This window comes from Aphidius gifuensis, linkage group LG6 (assembly GCF_014905175.1).
Source record: "Aphidius gifuensis isolate YNYX2018 linkage group LG6, ASM1490517v1, whole genome shotgun sequence".
NCBI lineage: Eukaryota > Metazoa > Arthropoda > Insecta > Hymenoptera > Braconidae > Aphidius > Aphidius gifuensis.
This window is the reverse complement of record NC_057793.1, coordinates 2984542-3008733: the sequence shown is the minus strand read 5'-3', so window position 1 is coordinate 3008733 and position 24192 is coordinate 2984542. Positions and strand designations below refer to the sequence as shown.

Below are 24192 nucleotides of genomic sequence, written 5' to 3'. Positions count from 1 at the left end.
CGAGACAAAAAACATACGTAGATCCTTTGAGTATAATAATACACAAAAAATAATAAAAAAATAATAATTTTAAGCATGAAAAATAAGTTGAGGATAAAAGACTTGCTTGCGTGTCTTGAATTGTTCATATCTTGTTTTAGTTTATTGTTGAGATTTAATTTCAAGTATTACTTGACTTGTTTACTTTTTAACAAAGTGAAAAAAAAAAAATAAAAAAATAGCATTGGCTATACTGTATATATGTAATAAAATACAAAAAAATAAAAAAAACAAAAGTTCAATTGTAGATAGAACATTGTTTTTTTAAAAAAAATCTATGAAATCAATGTATTTTTTTTTATTTCATTCTCGACAAAAATCTTAATAGATAAAATAAATTTTTTCTTTATTTTTTTAAGATTGTTTTGGTGAAAATTAGTTGGAAACGAAATGTTAAGTTATTTTGTCTTGAATTTTTTAGTTTGGTAAATTGAAATATAAATAAATAGTTGAAATTATATTTTGTTTAAATGTGAGTGTTTCTTGTTTGCAACATAAGACTTTTGTAAAATAGAAAAAAATATAGTCCAACTATTTTGTTAGTCTATAAAAGAAATTGGATGTGTAATGGTCGGGAACGAGTCTGGATATATTCTATAGAAAACAAACTCTAAATTGATGATTATCAAGTTTATCTTAACATTATTTTTAGCTGAAAAATAGTTTCACGTAATAGTTATAAATTGTGATAAGTTATATAATTCATTGACATTATTGTGGTACTGATAATAATTTATTGTTTCAAAATAATAAACCAACGAAGCAGTTATTTTTTTATTTATCTCAATACTCAATAACAAGATAAGACAAAAAGTTTTTTCTCTTTTTTATTCTACATGAATTAATTGAAAAAAAATATTTAATGATCCAAAAAAAATCAATAAATTTAACGTTTTATTTGATAATTTTATTTGGCTAAAAATTTGAGGATTAAAAATTTGCACGACATCAAATATTTCAGTAGTACAAGTCGAGCAGTGTGAGGCCTAAATATTTTTTTTTAAACTAAAATTTTTCGTTTATTTTTTTTACAATTTTATTTAATAATTTTACTTGGAAAATTTTTTTTAATTTTAAATTACAGAGTGTTTTCAACTTTGAATTTAAAGTTTTTTATAAATTTTCCAGTAACTTTAAATTACTTAATTAAACGAACAAACCATCTTTCATTTGGAAAAAAAAAAAACCAATTCAAAATGCATTGCCATGTCACATAAATTCAAATGTTGAGAGCTGTGTGCACAAGTGCCTGCATACAATATTTGAACATAAAGAGCCATGAGGGTTAGACATTATTGTTTGAAGTAGATTCTGCGTGGTTCTGTTTTCGGAAGTTGAATTATATGCACCGAGAATGTAAAGCAACGGATGATTACGCGGTTTCTAGTCATCCAAGTATTTGAACCTGGCAAAAGTGAGAATTGCCGGTAAATGAATAGACATGAGTGGGACAAATGATACTTTGGTCGATTGTATATGACTATGTCGGTTTTGAAATTTGAGGATTAGAGGGAAGATAAAATAATGACTAGAATAAGAGTAGCACAGGTCAGAACACCATCCGGGCTAGAACAAGAATATCCCATAATATTTATACGACCTTTTGTGGAATAACCATTATTTCATATATACTTTCATTCTATAATAAACACCCTCTTTCTATATATTATTTTCAAAATTTATTATATCAACTTAATTATGCCCATTTAATTTAATTAAAATCATCTATCAATGTACAATCAATTTAAACTCAAAAAAATTAATACATTAATTTATTTTTTTTTATTATCAAATGGAAAATACATTGGTCTTATTTTATTTGAAAAATTTTTTATTAGTTCAATCATTGGTTGAACGAATAAAAAGTCAAAATAATTGAAATAAAATTTGCTAACTTGCAGAATAATTAGGAATTATATTTATGTGTCTTTTTAAATTTAAATATTAAAAGTACAATCTCGTGGAAAATGCCAAATTTTGTAAAGAAAAAAATATAAAAAATAAATACAACAATGCAGTTGAGGAGCAACATCTTTGTCAAAAAAATAAAAAAAATAAAAAAACAGCGTGTATCGTTGAAATAAATAGAATAGAATTTATCCTTCGTAATCTGGATTTCGATTTTTTTTTATAAAAATACTTATTTCCGTTTTATATTTTAAGAAAAAAGAAATACAAATAAATATAAGAAAATAAAAAATATACATTTTTTTTTCTTGCTTGATTGGAATAAAGCTCTGGGGCATATCTAGCATGGATAAACGAACGCAATTCATGTTGGTAAGAAACGATCGATATTAGGCGATTTACTTGTGTATACTCTATCTCTCTTATGTATTTCTCTCTGGGGGTGGTTGGGGGTGGTGCACGATATTGAACAAGGGAGAATATTTGAAAGTATTTCATCTATGCTATTTTAGATATTATAATAACCAAAAAAAAAAAAAAAAATATAATGATAATATTGCCTTTAAAATCATGAGAATATTGAAATTAGATGAATTCAATTAATAAAAACTAAAATATAAAATTTAACATGTATTTTTGTGAAAAAAAAATTTAGTTTTGAGTTTAATTAGATTTTAAAATTTATTTACAAATTAATTTGTTATATTCATCATAAATTTTACACTTTCTAATGCACTCAGCAAGCCGCTGGTTATATAGGGAAAAAAAATTTATCAGGACATGGCCCGTTAGCTCAGTTGGTTAGAGCGCCGTGCTAATAACGCGGATGTCGTGGGTTCGATCCCCATACGAGCCAGATATTTTTTTTGCCTTTTTTTTATATATTCACAATAATTTTATTTTCATAAAGCTTATACATTTCATCTTTGACATTCAACGACAAGTATTTTATTTTTTTTTTTTGTTTAAGAAAAAAATGTAACGACAAGGTAGCTTGTCAACTTTTAACTCTGAAAACTTTGAAATTTGAATGATTATTTTCTTGAATTTTAAAATACATATTATTTGACAAAAAATGTATACATATATTTTTATTATATATCAACCGCCTTAAAATATATATAAGAGGGAAAGAAAAAAAAATGAAAAATAAAGCTCGAGTATATTTTTTTTATTGAAAATTCTTCATTCAATTTTACGATGCTTTGAAACTTATACATTTTTCTTTGGATTGATATTATATTTGAATAAACTTTTTCATTTTTTTTTTCTTATTATACACGTCACATTACAAAGCTTGATGTATAAGCTTTTTTTCATGTACTTCATTCCCTCTTACGAATGAATACTTTACATTGTCTAGAGAACACTGGGTACTCGTGCTTGGCAGAATCAATAGTTGAATATATACACATACACACACTCACACTTGTATCCACAAATATATATAAATAGATACAATAACATACATCGATTCTAGAACCAAAAAAAAAATATTTTGTGTGTGTGTTTTATTTTCGAATAGACTGCATTCTTTCGCGATCGAGTTGGCATTTTTCACCTTCGACTTGTATTTTATTAGCTCGTATGTCCCGTGGACTATTTGTTTCGTGAACAAAAAAAATTAAAATACAAAAAATAAATAAAAAAAACATACATGCCAACACCAATGTAAATGAGATTACTTTTTTTTCAAATATATCTAAAGTAAAGTACTATGATCGACATCAACTTTCTCAACCTTTTCTTGACTTTACCAATCTTTTGTTTTTTGGAAAAACGTTTTTTTTAATTTTTTTTCCTTTTGTTTTTTATATATATATTTTTCTTTATTCTATTTACCACGTACCACCCTCTGTCGGTTTCGAGTTATACGTGGCACATCACGCGGAAACACGTATTTGCTCTTTGGCACTCGTATATGCTCTTTTGCGTTTTTTTTTTTTTTTTCATTCATTCAATGTGCGTGTTCGTGAAATAAGAAGAAGAGAAGGAAAAAAAAATGCAGGGCACACCCACTGAATCGATTCTTCTATATACGATAGAATAAAACATATAGATTTTTTTTTTTACAAGCTGCAGCATGTACATGTATAGACCTTCTGATCTCAAATAATTTGCTGTTATTCTATGGTTCAACAAGGAAAGAAAAAAATAAAAAAATAAAAGCCAAGAAAACAACGACTGATCTGAAGTAGAAAAACTTTAAAAAACTTATTGAAATATTTATTTAAAAATGACATTGTTAATGAAAATGTTTGATTGTATGAAAAAAAATATATTATTTGATTTTTAAATTATTTTTTTTTTGCTAACAAGTTTGTTGGAGAATATATATTAACTTTCACAATGCAGTTGAATTTTGATAGATATAGTTCTGGGAAAATTTGAGTGCTTGAAGTAACCACAGTCCTCATCCCAAGGGAATTTTCAAAGTCTTGATACTGATGATTGTCCTCGGAAATTGGTAGAATCCCCCAAAGTCCTGTCGTGGTATGTCTTTTGTCATAATTCAAGTGAGTTTGGAGCATCAACTTGTAAACAGACGAAAATCTGGACAAGAATTTTCGTTTAATTCATGAGTAGCAAATTATGTTCGGAATATATCGGTTTTTTTTTTTCATCCAAATGACATTGTTTATAGTTATACAATTTATTTTATAATTTTACAGATTATTTTAAAAATTATTCAAAATTATTCAAATAAATTTATTTTAGATATTATTTAAATTTTAAAAATAAATTAATTTTTTTTTCTAATTTATCATAAATATTTTGACATTAATTTGACACTATTAACTTGATAATTTCAATAAAAACTAATGAATTTTTTACTTTTGAAAATTAAAACTAATCCAAATGAGTCTTAAATAAATTTTTTGCTTGTCGCGAATCAATATGCTGTCTGAATTTAAATTACTTACAGTCTATCATAAAAAATTTTAACTAAAAATTACCTTTAATAATTTTTAATTAATAATAATAATAATAATAAAAATAATTAACACATGTTTGTCAAATAAAATTATAAAGTCAAATATTAGCTCACTAAATGATAACCATCATCAAGAATAAACAAAATATAATTTAAAAAACCGATTATAAGATTATTTATGGTGAGTTTACATAAGGGATTGAGTCATTACTGGTCCAGCACTGTATATCATCAAATTCACTTTTATCGTTTTATGTTAATTTACGTTTATCGAGGATACTAAATAAATAGAAATTTCTATCAAGCAAAGCTAAGCATCTCATCATGTCCTTTTTACTAATTTAGTTGCAACACTCATTCTGAGTAAAATAGTAAATCGACCATCTCTGTTGGTCTCATTTTGGTCACTATTACCAAGATCCTAACTTTATCCTACTTATATATATACTATCCTCACAACATGCCAAACTTTAGCAATGTCTAACATCCATTACTTCCGGTTTATCCCTTGGATGCGATTAAATCCCTCTGCATAATATAACACTCTTTTCGTTGATAGAACTTCCTCAATCTAAGTATAATCGAAAAATCTGAATCAGCTATTATAAAAAGACGAAAAAAAATAAAATAAAACAAAGTTAGAATTATTTATTTGATGACAAAATCTCAACGAAAGTAGATACTAATTACATTTATTTATTATTTATACTCGAGAAAAGGAAAAACTTTTTATTTCTTAAATCTTAATCCAACTTTCATTACAATTTCTTATTTAAAATGATATAACTTTTTATTGGAAAATTAAAAAAAGGAAATTCAAAAGTCGAAACTCTATCTATCCAATTAACTAAAATTTTAATTTAACTTTTTATAAATATGAAATATAAAATAATTTATTTACTCTTTTTTTTTTAATATAATCATAATTATAATTTCTGATTTGAATTTTTTATTTTTTCTCTTGATATTTCTTCTGAGCAAATTAATTAAAGATTTAAAAAGAAAAAATTACTTTTTCAAGAGTATTTATATTAGCTTATTTTTTTTTTAACAGTATCAAGGTTTCGTAAATGATTAGATAATCTTTTTGACTATAAAAGGAATATGTTTTTAGAATCCTGAATTTTTAACTAGATATTTTTTTTACCCAAGGTACAGAATAAATAAAGCTTCTAAATCCATTGAATATTACATGGTATCTGTTTTGATAGAAAAAAGGTAAAAACCATGTAATACAAAAAAAAAAGAATAAAAAAAAAAAAAGATTAAAAGAGGCTTTGTTAGTGTTCTAGTTGAAGTCCTATATTTAAAAACCTTCTCACAACGTTGATCTTGTTACTCACAAACACACATAATAAAAATAAAAATAGAAAACTTCCATATATGCATGTAAAAACTTCATAAAAGTTAAAATTGTTCATCAATATATCAGCTTCAAAAAAAAATATTAAAAAACTTGTTCTAGAGTTCATTGAAACAGAATCAAATTGCTATAAAAGAAAAAAAAAAAAAAAAATTCATATTCATTTTTATTTTCATCTCTAAAACATAGAAGGCCATGTTCACAATTCACAAAGGAAGCAACTATAAAAATGATAACGACAATAATAATAATAAAAAAAATTAAAAAAACAGCAAATAAAAAATTTTAGTATCCCGAGGATATTTTTTTTTGTGTTTGTTGATCGATATTTGTGGGGATTATATAGCGTCCTCTTTCACATCGTTGCTTCTAGTTGAACTGAAAATAATTTAAGGCTCATTTGCCGGCATCGTTGTTGTTGTTGTTAGTTTTCCTTGTTTAAAGTAACTCGACTCTCAATTTTATTCAACACTTTCAAGCTTATATATAATATACCATCAACAGTAGCAAACAAGCAAGCAACAGCAATACCACCAGAAGCAGGAACGCAAATAGCAACAGCACTATGTTCAGTTTATCCTTTTTTTTCAACCCTTTTTGTATACCCTTATTTCCTCGTTGAGGCAGCACTAAAAGCTCGTGGCCCGATTAGCACCGTTATAGACGTCTGCACACGGATGAATTAACGCCAAATCGCATTTCTAGATCCAAGCAGCTTCAGTTCACTAACCACACGTTCAAGCCAAAAAAAAAATTATATACATGAGTTTAACTATGTTTATGTATACACGTTTTCTATTTTCTATCCGTGATTCAATACACTTATGTTGTCTTGGCTGATTATCAATGGCCAGTCAATCTATATTGACTTGCAGTTATTTTTTATTTTTATTTTTTTTACTAAAGTCTCTTTCATTTGGGGCTGATAATAGACTAGAAATAAACTGAGCGCAACAGTAATGTGAATTTGAGACAAATCACTGGGGAGTTTGATCTTGCTTATGTATTTTATTTTTTTGCTTCTAATTTTTTTTTTTTTTTCATTTCTTTTTGTATGACAATCATGACCTAGATTAGCTGGTCTATTATTTTTTTTTTGTGATAATAATAGTTTAGTTGACAATATTTATAGGAAAAAAAATACTGAGAAATTTTTTTTTTATGGGTAATAATACTGTGGGTAAAATAGTGTTGAGTTAAGGATAAGTAAAATTGAAAATATTATTTTTTTTTTCAAATTTTTTCATTTAGCGAAATCTTTATAAAGTGTGAAGCAAGTTTTTGTGTGTGAATCTGTGTTATTGAAGTACAAGAATTTTAAATTTAATAAGAGCTTTTATATTTTTTCTATAGCGAAACTTCAAGTTTAAGCGTTAAATATTCAATATTGAAAGTCAGCTTATAGTGACTGTCTCAGTTGGTTTCTCATATCTCTCAGCTGATGTCAAACTTTGTTTCAGTTTTTGCATCTTTTACTAAATTATCGATGATAGCACTCTACTTTTATCTCAAAAACTCTTTAAATCTTTCTTTAATTAAATAAATTTCTCATTTCTAAATTAAACGTCATTTTGCAAAACTTTAAACAAACTTTTTTATTTATATTTTATTTAAGAATAATAATTCCACTTATACTCGAGATTTCGCACTTTTGATGCTTAAAGAAAATCTGCAACTTTGTTTTCACCAAGCTGTAGAATTTTCCTTAGAAAAGCTGAGAACAAAAAAATAAAAAAAAAGAAACAAACAAATGTTATGTAGACGAGTAAAACATGAGTTGAAAATAAAAAAAAAAATAAGGCGGAAGGAAATAGAAGTTTGGACTACTTGAAAATTTCCGGCGAGAGACGAGAGGCTCTTGTAATTTTTTTTTTTTTTCTACAAAAATTGCTCTGGGACATGCAAATATTCTTGACATTTTCATTCTCATATCTTGAACCTTATCTAAACACATTTACCGTACCGACAACTTGTTCACTTTAATTTTTTTCAGCCCTACTGTAATGAAAAAAAAAAAATCTCGTTGTAATAAAAATAAAAAAAATATATCAATCTACGCCTCGTCTATTGTTTCATAAAATAAATGTAAATTTTCTTTTTTTTTTTCGAATAATTCTAGTATTGCCCAGATGTGTGTGGGTAATATAATATGTCAACATTCAAAACAGTCAAAAGGCTCAGTCATCCAAATAAAAAAAAAATAAAAAAAATTAATAACATCCGTATTCATTGAAAAAAAAAAAAAAAAAACGTAATATCGATTTCCTTCTACACACGAGACCATAAAAAATATTAAAAATGGATGCATATAAATTTTAAATTCAAATAAAATTCATATAAAATAGTTATACATTTGAAATTTATTAAAATTATAATTTAATAATTATCATTGATTTTCGAACAACAAAAATAAATAAATTTGTTGTTAAAAAAAAATGAGAAAATTGTAAAAAAGCTCTGTCATTTTTTTATTTGTTTAATTTATTTTTTTATTTTTCTTGAAGCTCAGCATTTTTACGTCACATCTGTGAATATAAATAAAATAATAATCCAAGCCAAAGCATACAAAGTGTAATATTTTATGCAAAGCAATGAAGGTCTCATCTTTATGTTCCATAATATGTCCATACGATTCATAAGTAAAGTTGGCAGACAAGGGTTTGCCTGTATAGTTACCCAAAATGTTTACAAATTCTCCACACACACATATTGTATATGCTTTCTTCTCTACCCCATTTATAATTTATATTTTCAAGAAGCTTTATAAACATGTCAAACAGTTATACTATTGCATTTATTCCAATAAAATTTTGATAAAATTTTCTGTTGATTTTATTGTCACACAAATATGACACGCAATTATTTAAATATTTTTATGATTTCAAATTTTTTATCTGTCTCAATAATTTTATGACAATAACTAAATATTGTTTGGGGTCGTGTCAATGAGTCACTGGAAAATTTTATTTATTTTTAATATCCTCGTTTATCAAGATAATAATTTCATGATAAAATCACAGCCATAGATGCTGTTATATATTTTCATTGTGTATTTATATGATGCACATAATTTTATATTATTGTACATGTAGCTTTGTCTAATTTGGTAGTATTAATAAATGTACATTTTTATAATATGAGAAAACATGATGCTGAAGTTGTAAGCCATCAAGATTTATTACCGAGAAACTCGTAAAGTCATAAATTGATGAAAATAGTAGGTGTGATAGTGAGAGAAAAGAATAAGGTATGTAATAAGACAGAATAGCGATTTTTTATGTTCTCAGGGCACGTTGTAATTATGACAGTGGTAAAGAGAAAAATAATAAAAAGTAAAAAGTGGAAAAAATAATATAAAAAACAAAATGAGCTTTATCGTTCTGTGTCTCAAAAGTTTTTTTGCAACGAGTTTTCAAGTGACGTTAATGTGTTTACAGAGTTAAATTTTTAGTTATTTATTTTTTTTTATTTTGACAGTTTTATAATTTTTATGTTGACTTTGATATATATTTTTTTTCCTTCTTTCTTGGTTTGTTAAATTTATAGAAAGGATTTAAAAATTTGTCGTTAAAATATTATAGTGTTGAGGTGATGATATAAAAGAAAATTTGAGGATCAATGGAAAATCTTATTTGAATGGTAAACGAAAGGGAAGTTGAACTGTTGAATGAATGCTACTTTGGTTTTTATAATTTTTGTGGTACAAAGTAATTTGAAGGGTGTGAAATAAAAAAAACTAAAAAAAAAACTCATTTCCTTTATTTTTTTTTTGCTTTTATTCAAGTATTATTTTTATATGTTTTTATGTAATATAGCAATTGAGGTTTTCATTCAAAAATCACCCTCTTGAAACTTGTTGTTTAATTGGGCTATAAAAAAAAAAAAAAAAAAATTATATCAAACCGAGTTACACAGAAAAGAAGTAAAATGACAAATTCGCTTGTAAATTTTAACGGTTATATTTTATTTTTCAAATTATTTCTTCAATTAATTAAAATCATTCAGAAAAAGAAAAACATTTTTAAGAGCACATTCTTCAACTTTTAATTTTCTCAACTTTCGTACTTGTGTTTAATATTCAGTCTCGTTTGTAAAAATAAAAAAAAAAAAAAAAAAGGATATTTAGTAAAATTGCAAGAGTATAATTTTTATTAAAATAGAAAATTTTTTACTACTGTTTTATATTTACAGTTGAATTTTAAAACAAAATGATAGTATGTCTTTGTCATCATGGCAACTATCGTTTGCTCGTACAAGTTTTTAATATTTTTTTCAAGATTAAATTGCCAAGCATTTGACTTTATAAAACAACCTCGGGCTCACAATGCATCACAACTACTACCATCAACTCATTTTTTTTTTTTATTATTTTTATTTGGCTACAATGCTTTTAATCGTACTTTACATATCACATTTTAACGCATCAACAAAAACTTAATAACAAAATGGTGATATAAATAACAAAAAAATAAACATTCGTTGACAAAAAAAAATTCTCATATAATTTTTAAATTCACATATTCGTCTATTATAGAAAAAGTTTATTTTTAAAAATACTTTTTTGTTATATTATTGTGACTTATATATGCTATTATATTTTTTTCTACATGAAAATTTTATGTCACATAAATATCTCGACTTGGTATATCTTTTTTGATTTTTATATTTTTTAATAAAATGTCTTTATGTATATATACTTTACCAATGTCAAATTTTATGTTTCTTTCTATGTAGATTTTATGCTTTTCAATGCTCATTGAAAGTTTATCTGAAAATGATTACTATTCTCAAAAAACCAAAAAAGTTTTTTTTCTCTATTTTTTGACTAATCGAAATCAATGATTCTAGTTATAAAAATATTATACTATTGAAAATTATGTAAATATAATTTTTTATCTCTTTGACAATCAGCAATTGGAAATGTAATTTTTTTTTTTTTATTTTTCCTTTTTTATTATGCCCCACAGGGTATAAAAACTGCATTCGTTTTGGAAAAAATTTTTAATAAATTTTAACATTGAAATTTGTTCAAAGTAAAATTAATTTTCATTGCTTTTATATGAGATTTTATTATGAAATTTTTTTTTCCATACTTTAATCAATCACAAATAGTTATTTTAAAAAATAATTACAACAATTTTTTCATCTAGAAAAAATTGCATAGCATGATAAAGAAAAAAAAAAATAAACAAACTCGTAAAAATATCAATTGCAAAAAAGTTTTTATCATTTTTAAGAATCCCATAAAGACAAATAAAATTTATTTTTAAAATGGCACCAGGTAACTTAACAACTTCACATAAAACACATAAAGTATTGTGTATACAATATTTTTATATAAGTAAAAAATTTAACGATAAATTTTTCATTCAAAGTCATTTATGTTTATGCAGTTTACGTGGTCGTATTGAGCTTTTGTGTGACATTTTCAAATTGGCTGACTCAATAATCCAATTTACTATTATAAAAAGTAATAAATAAAATTATTTCAAAATTTAATATCCAATTTATACCTAACATGACAAACAATAATATAAAGTAATAATATTTTTTACCTTTTCTTATTACAACAATGTAAAATAAATATAAAAAAATTCTAAAAAAAATTCATTATTAATTTTTTTTATATTGTTTTTATATTTGAGAATTGATTTATCATGATTTTTTATTTTTTTTGACACCCTTAAGCTCTCTGTACACAAGGTAAAACGTGACTGGTCTAAGAATTATTATATACCAAAAGATTGAATGTTAAAAAAACCACTGGCCAAATAAGATTGACCTAAATAAAAAAATAAAAAAAATTATGACGTTGGCAGGTTTTGAAGAAAAGCAACGATAAATATACGATCTGCAGTTAAGTCCTGACGGAAATACGAAAAAAGGTAATTTTCAAATAAGAGACAAAAAAAAATGACATGGTCTTTATATTTTCTTTTGTACATATGTGGACCATGGTTCAAGTGCTTGGCCGTGCTCCAAGCAACAGTCACACAGATCGGAAAAAGCTCGTTGAAATTTACTAAAGCACGTATACTATATAACACAAAAATAAAAAATAAAAATATATTCGTTTTCATCTTGAAAGAAACTGTTTACAATACACAGTTAATGGCCAATGAATTTTATATCTGAGTACAGCAAAAAAAAATCAAATATAAATCCTAATTTTCCAATAAATTTCAAGTGTCAAGAAAATTTTTTATGTTTTTTCAAAAATCAAATACGAAAATTGACGGTTTCAGCAATTTTTTTTTTTTTTTTGTCAATAATTTCAAGATGTTTTTATTAATGAATATCATAGTATCTATATCTTAACAAAAAAATTTTTTAACTTTAATAGAAAAATATGAAAAAAAAATACAAAAAAAACATCAATTTGCTCAAAAAGTTTGGTCATTACGTAGACTTTGTTATCTAAATGTGAATTTAACGACGACATACTTGAGATCGTTAATTAAATTGACTATACTAAAATGCAAATTATAAAGTTTTATAAAATTTATATAATTTATTTTGTATATTTTTTATTTATTTTTATAATTTAACATTATTATGAAAATGAAACTTGTAAGAATTTATTGATCAAGTATTTAAATACGTCGTCATTCACGGTCAATTTTTCATATATACTGTTGGCCTATCCATGAACTATTGATTTACCAAAAGACTTGCACACATATGTCTACATTTAATATAGTCGTATGTATTTGCAAATGGCGTCGTAAGTCATGAAGGAAGTAGGCCGAAAGACGTTGTCATATTACTCGATGATCTTCAAAAATTCTTTTGATAAAAAAATAATAAATTTATTTAATTTTCAAACAATATTTTAAATGTCTTCTTATTATTATTATTTTGCATGAAAATATATTTTTTTTAATATTTATTATTTTTGTTGAATTAATTGTGCATAAATAGCAATTTAATTCACGATAAAATCTCAATTAATTACAGTTAAAATATAAAATGTATTCGTGATCCTGTGGCTAATAATATTTTCAACAATTTTCTTCACCAATTTATTATAGCTACGCATATTTAATTTACTATTAAAATGCACGAAACTTTATCTATCTGTTTTGGTTTTTAATTATACAACAAAAATTGAAAGAAAAAAATAGAAAAAATTCTTTTTTAGCTAAAAGAAGATGTTGAAAATAGATAATTTTTTAAATAAAAAAAAAATAGTATTTTTGAAATATTATACTTAAATGATAGTATTGTTTAAGTATTATATTTTTTTTTATTTTAAATTTTTTTAATTATATAATTGAAAAGTTTATTTTAAAAAATTTTTAATTAAAGTAAAATATATTTTTAATTTGCTGAATTCAAAAGTTAATTTGATGCTCTATATATTTGAATTTCACGAAAACTCATTTTCATGTTTTTATAATTATATACATGTATATGTATGTTTTGACTTTGAAACATGCTACTTAACTGTTGACTCAAAAATAGTGAAAATTAGCATAACATTTTACTGTATTTATATATCATGTAGTCTTCTTGAAAGTCGTTTACGTGTTTAAAGCTATATATGTAAATTTTCTTGAAACAATACACAGTGTATATTGTAAAACGAAATTCACACAAATGTCGTTTTTTCAAAATGTATTTTAAAACAAAGTCAATAATTATAATTTTCATTTAATTATACCTCAAATATTTATTTAAAACTTTAACTCAATTAATTGTTGATTACTAGTTGTACAATATAAAATATTTTTATTAAATTTTTTTGATAAAAAGTATTTCAAATAGCAAATTAAAAAAATAAAAAAAAAAAATAATAAAAAGTTGATTATTTGAGATTGTTGGTATTGTTCTCAAGTAGACGACGACATGAGTATAAATTACGGCTAATAATATTCTTTGAAAAAATAATTTAAAGATACTTTAGAAAAAAATAAATAAATAAAAAAAGTAAATTAAAATTAAGGTAGTCTATTAGTGTGCTGTATGCATTAATACCTTGGAGAATATCTGCTGCCAAGAAAAGGCGAGACAGAGACCAACAGACCAAAGTAATGGTGTTCGTGAGTTGCGTGTGGCGCCGTTAATCGTTGGCGTCGCGACGTCTCAGTGTACAGGCAACTAGCAACTTATACATTCAATCACATATCTAATATTACACAAAAATATATTTGACTATTTTTTATTTTTTATATACAATGAAAAAAAAAAAAAAAATCAAATAGTTAATTTTAAAATAAAAATATATATCTAATTGCATGCGTGTTTATTTCAACTAACAATGTACTTTTTCATAAATAAATTTCCATCATTCAAGTTAGCTTGATTATCATGATAAAATCAAAATCTATTTACTGCAAAAAATAAAATTTATATTTTCCATTTATTTATCAAAATTTATAACAAATGCATCTTGAAATTTTTTGCATTTTTACCAGTGTTATATTTTATTGTCTAGTATAATTTTTTTGTTGTTTAAAAATAACAGATTATCAGTAGTTAATTTGTATACATGTGTTATACACACACTCACAAATATTATTGATTTTATCGTTATAGTTTGTTGGAAAGTGTAGCGTTCCCCTGGCAGTTATTATCATGATCATGACTATGTTACTTTGTGGCTACAACAACTCACGAATAGCTAACTTGCAACGTTTATGCAGCAAAACATTTTTTTTTATTTTCTTCTCATATACCTAACTAACTTTGAACTCTCGTGGTAGTACCCTCTCGTGCGTGTCTCGAGAATATAACATTTTGGCCGTACATCTACCTGATATATATACCAAATTGTGTTATATTGTGTTGGTTGAGTTACACGAGACCAATTTATTTGAGGTAAATAAAGAAAAATTATAACCTGATAACAAACTTAAACATCAAAATTATAATGCGCCTCTTTTTTCAAAATACTAAATATAAATTTAATTTATAAAAAAAAAACACTCTACAATGCTTTTTATTATTAAAACTTTAAAATCACATTAATGAAAAATTAATTGTATGATGTATTGATTTATTAAATTTACCGTGAGTTAATAATGCTTGCATTGTAATTTTAAATTTTTTTTTAATATTTAAAATTTTAAAACTTTTTGCAGCTAAAATTTAATATTATTGAAAAAAATTTCTTTGTCATAATTGAATGGAAAAAAAAAAATTTATAAATTCATTATTGACTAATAATTTGAATAATTTAATTTTTTTTTTTTTATATTATTTTTGTTGACTCATTTAATTGGATATATAAAATGAAATTACCCCAAATTGACAGGGTTCAAATCTCAGATAAATGAATAAAAAATAAATAAAAAAAAAAGAAAAATATTATGAAGGGAATACAGTATAAGCGTAAAGAAGAAAATAAAAAAAAAAAAACAAAATTAAGGGGGTAAAATCTTGACCTTTCATCTTGCAATGTTTGGTAGATCGTAAAGCTTAACGAGAGCTTTTCGAATTGGTCTGGTCTTTTATTCTGTAACGAGTGCTGCCATATCAGTTCACCCTCAACTCTCTTCCTCCTTTTCCACCCACTTTTTTGTCGATAATAAACTGCTTTTCATTTTGTGCTTTCACATGCTTTCAAAATTCAAAGCACACACTCTCGATTTGGTTTAGTCTGAAGCATGTAGTTACAGTTTCTTTAAATATCCAAGAATAGCAATAGCATCAGCAACAACAGCAAAAATGAAAACCGATAGTTAAAAAATAAAATAAAATGACTATAGCATGGTTCGTTTGGACGATATAATCACTTAGTAGCCTCGTTGTACATTACGTGTTACGTTAATGGTCGCTATGGTATATTCTCACTTAAAAAAATTGTATCCAATTGGCAAGTGAATCAACTAGCAGTATTCAACATGAATCACAAAAAAAAGAAACATGAAAAAACAAAAAATTAAAGCTCAAAGTAGAAGAAAAAAAATAGTATATAAGTAAACTGTTATGTACTCGATTTGAGGCTGACATTAAAATGGAATATATACATTTAGTCCATGAAATGAAACGAGATTCACATTTAATTTCAAGTTGTTTATCCATGAAATTTAATTTTCCTCTAGAAATCATCAGAAACGTATATGTGAATTGAGAGCTTGAGACTTTCTTTTGTTGTTTTATTTTTCATTTTGAATTTCAATTTTTTCCAATCGATATGAAGCATGACTCATCGAGGCCACAATATACATACAACTAGTGCTTTTTATTAAATTATTATTACTATTTTTATATTTATTTTTTTTATTTTTTACAATTCATTCGATAATGATTAATGACATGGAAATTACCAAACTCTCTTGAACATACTTTCAACTGAGTAATTTTTTGGATAAAAATAATTTATTATTTATAAAACTAATGCTTTTTTTTTTACTATTTTTTATTGTACAGTTTTATTTTAAATTTGCCAATAGTTTCGAAACCGAAACTGTGATCAAAAGTGTTATTAGCAAAAGTACCTTCGATCACAACTTTTCATTCTTTTTCTTGATAAAAGAAAATAAAAAAAAAAGAAGGTTAACCCTCCATAGTAGTTCTAGTTTCTTTTTTTTTCAATTTTTTTAAAAACTTTGTTCCGACAAAAAACTTAGAAGTTGGTTTTTATTTTTTTTATATTTTTTTTACAAACTCTCTTTTGTTTCCACAAGGCTTACTTCAGGCAACATCTGCATTTCACGTTGGCTGTCCTACTTTGAAAAAGCCTATCCCATTTGTCATTCATAATAATTCAAAAAAAATTTCTGTGCATATTATTATTAAACCTCAAAGTAGCATCTTTTGTTTCTTGGTTATTTTTTGTATGAATATATCAAATGTTTCAAAGATAATATCCAATATATGACATTGTTATGTAATTCATTGAGATCACAAGATTACAATTGATTAGGAATTAACAGTATGTGCTTTGTTGGATTGGCTTATTAGTCAATGCAAACAAGAACATTGGGCTTCTATTGATGTCGAAAGCTTGTTAATAATTTGATGGATTTATTGGATTTACACACGGGAATTGAAAGCTTCATCAATATCATCCACACAGTATATATCAGATATGTATACTGTCTCTGCTACATCATATGAAAGACTCAATAAATAGTTCAATGTACTTTCGGATGACGTCATTCTTACGATGTTTGCTATAATAAATTTTCCAACTTAAATAACTGGGGATTGCTTCAATTTAAATGAAAGAAAAATAAAAAAAAAAAAAACGAGGGTTCAGACAAATTATGGCTGCTTGTCTGTGAATTTCTTTCGTATATCTTTAAAACAATACTATTGTATTTTTTTTTCTTCCCCTATTTTGTGATTCACTCGGAACAAACACATTGGAAAAATAATGTTACAAATAAATTTAGTAATTTGTGGGGGGCGTGGAAATAATATCTTGTTAGTTCAAATTGAATTTTTATTATTTTAATTTTAACATTCAAGTCAAGTTAAATATTAATTTAAACAATTTTTACTATTACAAATAAAAATTATAATTATTTTTCGAGTTTACCTGTTAAATCAAGAAATAAATTTAAAAAGAAATAAATGTGTTTTTTGATTTTTTTAAAGGTGTCGTTGGCAAAGCGGAATTATATTATTGTCACGAGCAGTAGCGCCATTAATCATTAGGTACACAAGTATTCACGTACTCTTCATCGCATGAAATAAATTATATTATACAAAAAATAAATTAAAAAAAATATATTTACAAAATAAAAAAAAAATGCATAAATATTAGACATCACGTGGTTAATTTCTGCATTGAAACAACATGAAAGCATTTCAATGTTTACGAAATATGGTTCTTCTTGGTCTACAACTTTTCAGGAGTTTGAGTGAGTGTATTGTCAGACTTAAAAGAGGGCAGATTTATCAACTTGTATTTTAACAATCTTGCCACTCACAAAGCGCAACAAACTCTTATTGTGTGTTCACATTTTTTTCTGTTTGTCATTCTTTTGTTTCTCATTCATGTTTTTTTTCTTTCATTTTTGTTTATGTTATTCTACTTTGGCAATCATTACGTTTGTTTGTTTGAAAACAAAAAAAGACGTAAATCGCTTTGCACACTGAGTGAATATTGCACACAATATGAATAAAAATATACACTTGTGCAAAAAAAAATATAAATATATGAAAACAATGATAATTAATGTGAAGATTTATTTTTCTTCTTGCAGAAAATGGTTTGCTGTCGTTTGAGAATCCAAATTATCATCTTGAATCAGCAAGGTTCGATGATTCATTAAACAGTAATGGAACAGCAAATTCATTGTTTGATGAATTTTATCAAGAATTAGTTGTTAATGGGGGTGGAAGAGGAAGTGAAGTTGTGGGTGGTGGAACAAGACATGCACGAAGAACTTATGCAGCATTGGACCTTGGCAGCATGGGTGTTAACGTGACTCAAGGTCCATTACCTCAAAACACTTCAAATGCAGGAACACCAGACAACACATTAAACCACAATCTTGGGTAAGTGATACCTATTATATTAATTAATAATTATAAAAAAAAAAAAAAAAAATACAAACATATTTTAAGATCAATTGATTAGTCAGGTTTTTATCTGGGTCAAGTTTTTTTCTTTTCAAAGAAAAAATTAAATATCAATTATTGTTAGATCGATTAATGTTAGGTCAGTAAAATTTTGTTAAAATTAAAACAATACTTAAATCAAGTGAACAAATGAATTGAACAAAAACTTGATTAACAAATTCAAGAGAACTTGTCGAATTTAGAGACACTTAAATTGAAGTGATTGACGAGACATCCCAAGTCGATTAGAATTCTACGATTGGCACGAATGCAACCCGTTTACTGTAATGTAGGTATTTCAGTGGATGTATAGTTGATCAGAGAAGGGAAATGAAAATTGGAAGTGGTTAAATTGTACGATGTCACAAGGGCACGTAGACTTGATGTCGTAGCTTGATGCACAATGCGATATCACATTATTCCTGATCTCACGTCTAATTCAACGCTGCTTGTCAGAGAAAATCATGAAATTGTGATTGACAATTATTTGCCGAACAAATATTTAGTGTAAAAAATCCAATTAAGAAAAATTCGTGTGCTAGACTGTTTAAACTTCAATGAAATTGACTTGAAATTATTTTTTAAATTTGATGTGACATTGTCAAAGTGACATCAGGGTTAAATTATACATTAGTCGCATACTCGCATTACTTATTAGTACTTGCATAGATTATGATTAAAATTAAATTTTTATTAAGCTTAACATTTATATTTAAAATCCATATAATCTTTTTTCTTTTAATTTTATAATTATCTTGAACAAAAGTACTCAGTAGTTTATTTTATTTAAGAATACTTTTAATCTGTTGATAATTGTAATTTTAATATCAACTTATCAATTTATTCTCGTCGTAATTTTTTAATTGTCATTTGTCACGATAAACGTTATGTCTATATTGTCAAGATGAATAGACGAATAAAATAATTATATCAGTTGATGCATAAATGAAATGCTTAAGACAATTAAAGCTTTTTCTTTGTTATCAAAAGCTTTAAAATTTGAATGACTATATTTTTCACAAAGTGTTTATTTTATTTGAGCTATATAGATATTTTTTTTTTTTTTGAATTTGAATACAGAGTGTGTTTGGATTACATTGGCAGCTTGTCTATCAACAGCTTAGTTGCGTAAGATCTTCCGATAATCTGATAAACACATGAAAGCTCATGTAACACCGCTGTATGTTGATGAAGTACACAATTGTGGTAACAAAGTTGAATTAACTTTTCACCAGTGATTCATCAACTAGTTTAAATATAAAAAATAACATTCAGCAACTTTTTTAAATAAAAATCTTACGTGTATAATAAAAGTTTTACCAGGTTGATGATTATTATTATTTTTCTCAAAAAAGTACCATGATTTTGAATGTTTTAACTTATTTAAAATAACCATCTAAAAAAAAATTCATAAAACTTATTTAGTACATAGCATTCAACCACACCCACACACACGAATTTAACATGGAAAAGTTAATTTTCTTTTCTACCAACTGATGGCACAAAAGGACAAAGTCCAAAGTATTGCATTGACAAGGGTGGTAGGGCGCAAGTATACCACTCGTGTTCACTATCAACTATTCACATATATTAGATGATATATAAGCGAAAATTATTTGAGATGAGAAAAGTACTTTGAAAGTTTTACTTCAACTCAATCTAAACTTGTTAACAAAGTTTGCTGTTGAACATCTCTCATGCCTTTATGTCGATTTTTCATTCAACTGATTCGTCAAATTATTACGTTTCTCTATCGTTCATATCCCTTCGACAACCAAAAAAATATCACTCGTATAAAATTCAATTGATGCTTCTGTCTGCTTTTGTTTTTTAATAACAATATGTTTTTTATTTTTCTACAAATCTTAGATAAATGATTATAATTTTGATTTTATAATACAAAAAAAAAAAAAAACTTGAGAGTTGAGTTAATCTTGCTTATTCCATTTGAACAATTCAATAATCTTCTTTTTATTTTTTTTTTGAAATTCAAATAGCTTCTTCCATTTGCCTATCATTCAATTTATCTTACAATATTTGTTGAAGCATTAAGATTTCAATATACAATATTTGTATACGATATATATTTCTATATCCATTTTCATCTTCAATAAATCCATCAAAAAATCTTACACATTCTTTTGGCATGAAAAAAAAAAAATACCATACTAACACTCTTCATTTATTTATTTTCATGTTGAAGAATATTCTGAAAAACAATCGCTTTCAATTGATATAAATATAAACATAAAACCAATATATTTTATTTCAATTCACAGAAAATTTTACCACAACAATAACCATTGTTTAATTCAAGCGATTACCCAAGGTCTCAGTAGCAATAACCAGATGTCGTAATAATACCATTAAGTTCTTCCCACAAGATCCCCAACAATATGTTAGATTTAACCAAGACGTTTCTTCTGCGCAACATTGGCGCATATAATCACAGAAATAATAAAACAACTGAGTGTGTTTTTACCTTTGATATAAGTCACATAAACATACATATAGACAGATTGTGCACATTGTGTCGTATAGCGAACCCAAGAATACTACGTAAAGTGGTATTTTAAGTTGGTACTTATGCAGGTACTATTTGATAAGGTCATTCACATGGTGAATTCTTGGACACAGGAAACATCGAGCCATAAGAAACGATGATGGCCATTTGGCATATCCTGGAATATGTTTGAGGATGAGGAGTGAAAAGGAGAAGGAAGTTGGGAGCTGAATAAAAAATAAATGGATAAAGAGTGGGTGGTGAATTACCCGGTGGTGATCTTGGTATAAAAGGCCAGAAGAAATAAAAGAGGACAAGGCCGTAAGGGTGGCGGATAGGTATCTTAACGATCTTGTCTGAGGCAAGGTACATTGGGCGTGAAATAAGGTGCCTTTGTTAGGCTTCCCACTAGGGGTGATACAATAGGGAGAAAATTCTTCAAGCTTTACTTTTTGTTGTTACTCGCGAGCGCGACTATACAATCCTTAACGCTCTTCTTGTGTTTGTTCATATATACTATTTTATTTTTTTTTTTTATACTTTACTATCTTTTTTTTTGTTTGGATGTAACATTACTGAGATATTTTCATTTACCCTCGATTTGTTGAAAATTTTTAAAATGTTTATTGGCACAATTGGCTGTGTAAAAGTATCCTTAAAATAACAGAGTTAATTTTGTAAATATAAAATTATTCAACAAGGGGTTTACATGGAAAAATTAATATATCTGTTATTTATTTTAATTAATTTAAAATTTACAATATTTTAAATATTGTTTTTAGGGCTTAAATTAAGCCTGAGATATTATTTTTCTTTCCTTTTTTTTTTATTTGGAGAATTTTTATTTATTCATACAAGACACTTTATTTTCCTTGCAATGTTTAACTAGAATAAAACATAATTAAGGTAATTAAAAGAAATTTAGTAGTATTTTATGTTTAACGAAAGAGTAAAAAAAAAAAAAGAGGAAATGGTTTGATGGAATAATGAAAAAAGAAAAAAAACTTGAAACAGCGTGTTGAGCTTCGTGTGTGACTTTGAGTAAAATGAAGAAATGTTATTTGGCGTGGTGTAATATATGTCTCCACTCTTTACGAGTGTCATTAATTTAACGATCTTACCACAACGAGGAGGGTGAAGGTGGATGACGTATACGACATATAATGGACATGAGTTTTCTGCTTGGATAATCGACGTCTGCATCTTAAAAAAAAAATTAGATTGACATTTTTTGTTTTCTTGTAATTACATTGTAAATGTGAAATATAAATTATTTTATTTATTTAAATAATTTACGTGACTGAATGTATGAGATGAGACAATAATATATGCTTTGAAATTTTTTCGGTTCAATAACCATTGAGGACTAAGTTATATACACCTTGGGGGAATCCCTTGGACTGAGCTAATAACCTTGAATTTTCTTTTTTTCCTTCCCCAAGGATTTTCCAGAGCTTTTTGCCTTTTTCCATTTTTTTTTTTTCTTTATTTTTTCCTATTCTTTTTTCGACAATTCGTAGGAACGGGGTGGTTATAGCAGTTAGCACCTCGTCGCACCTCTCCAGTGGGAATCCCTATGTACGATTTGGGAGATGGAAAATAGAGAAGAATAACACAAACTGTGGGTTAAACAAAATTTCCGAGTGTACAAAACAAAGAAAAAAAACCCTATGTAAATAAATGAATAAGAACAAATAGAACATATTAATAAAATTAAAATAAATTTTTTTTACTTGCTTCTTTGTAATAAAATAGAATTTAAAAATTTTATAATTCTAATGATGTTTGCAAATATGATAAATTTTTAAATTAAATACCGTGTAAATATTTAAAAAGTTCAAATTAAGTAAAAAAAAAAATTTTAACAATTTTATATAAATATTCAACAATAAAAATTTGCAATAAATTTATTTTGAAAAAAAAAATGAAAATGCGCGTCACGTTTTTACTCAATGATGCCAGGATTTTGTGTGTATGTTATGTACCGCAAAAATAGCCGATAGAAAAGACAAAAAAAAAAAAAAATGATATTTGTATTCCCGATACTGAGCTTCGTCAGTTATGGTATTCGTTTTCCTCAAAAAAAGAAAAAGAAAAAAACAAAATTATTATAATAAAAAACATGAACGAAAAAAATAAACTAAAACACAAAAAAATAACGAGAGAAAATAAAATGAACACTGAAAAGAATAAAAAAAGGGAAAAAAAACTTGGATTCGTAATTTGTATTCTCTGGAGATTGAACCTGGGGGTGGGTGGGTGAAGGTGGCGGGGTGTTTCGAGTTGCACACACATATGCGGCCTCGTCACTTTGGCCACAAAGTTTTCTCTATCACAGTGTTGCCGCACTCTCGATGTAGAGCTTTTATCTGTACAAAATTGAAGTACCCACTGACTATCGTAGATGAAAAAGTATTCTCTGGTTGTTTCACATGCGACGCAGGTAAAAGAACTCTAGAAAATAAAATGGAAAAAAAAAAAAGGAAAAATAAAAAAAAAATTGGGACAAAATATATATAAAGATACAAACAAAGTCAAAATGGCCCACATGAATAAGGCAACAAAAGTAGATACACGGATTTCATATTTTCATTTACTTTTTATTGGCGTCAGATTTTCTCTTATTTTTTATATTTTTTTTTTCTTTTATGTACTCGAGAGAGAAATAAAATCGAACTGCAAAAATAAAATAGAAAAAAATTCTAGAAATCTTTAAAAAAATATTCCAAGAAGACAATTTAATATAAATTTGTCTTTTCATTAAAAATAAAAATATAATATAATTATTCGCTAAATAAAAAAAAAAATCCCATAATTTTTTATAATTTTCAATTTTCCAAGATTAAAATATAACTCAATTTTAAAACTTGAATTTTATATTTTTTTTTTTCATTAATAAGATTCGTTTTTGAAAAAAATAAAAATTCA

General features: G+C 25.7%; 1 protein-coding gene and 1 non-coding gene across 7 annotated transcripts in view; both read left to right on the top strand.

The window, feature by feature from the left end:
* The window catches only part of LOC122858863 (protein Fe65 homolog), a 90320-nt gene that overhangs the window by 45179 nt on the left and 20949 nt on the right, over positions 1 to 24192 (top strand). For 5 of the 6 annotated variants that reach the window (XM_044162065.1, XM_044162063.1, XM_044162064.1 and 2 more), the window contains one exon: positions 18404 to 18698. In XM_044162065.1, coding sequence (XP_044018000.1) covers positions 18404 to 18698 — 295 coding nt within the window. Of the gene's footprint in view, positions 1 to 17979; positions 18059 to 18403; positions 18699 to 24192 lie in introns of those variants that run through there. The other variant, XM_044162066.1, reaches the window with a different exon arrangement.
* Trnai-aau lies at positions 2730 to 2803 on the top strand. The gene has a single exon. It is a non-coding gene; the product is annotated as a tRNA-Ile (tRNA).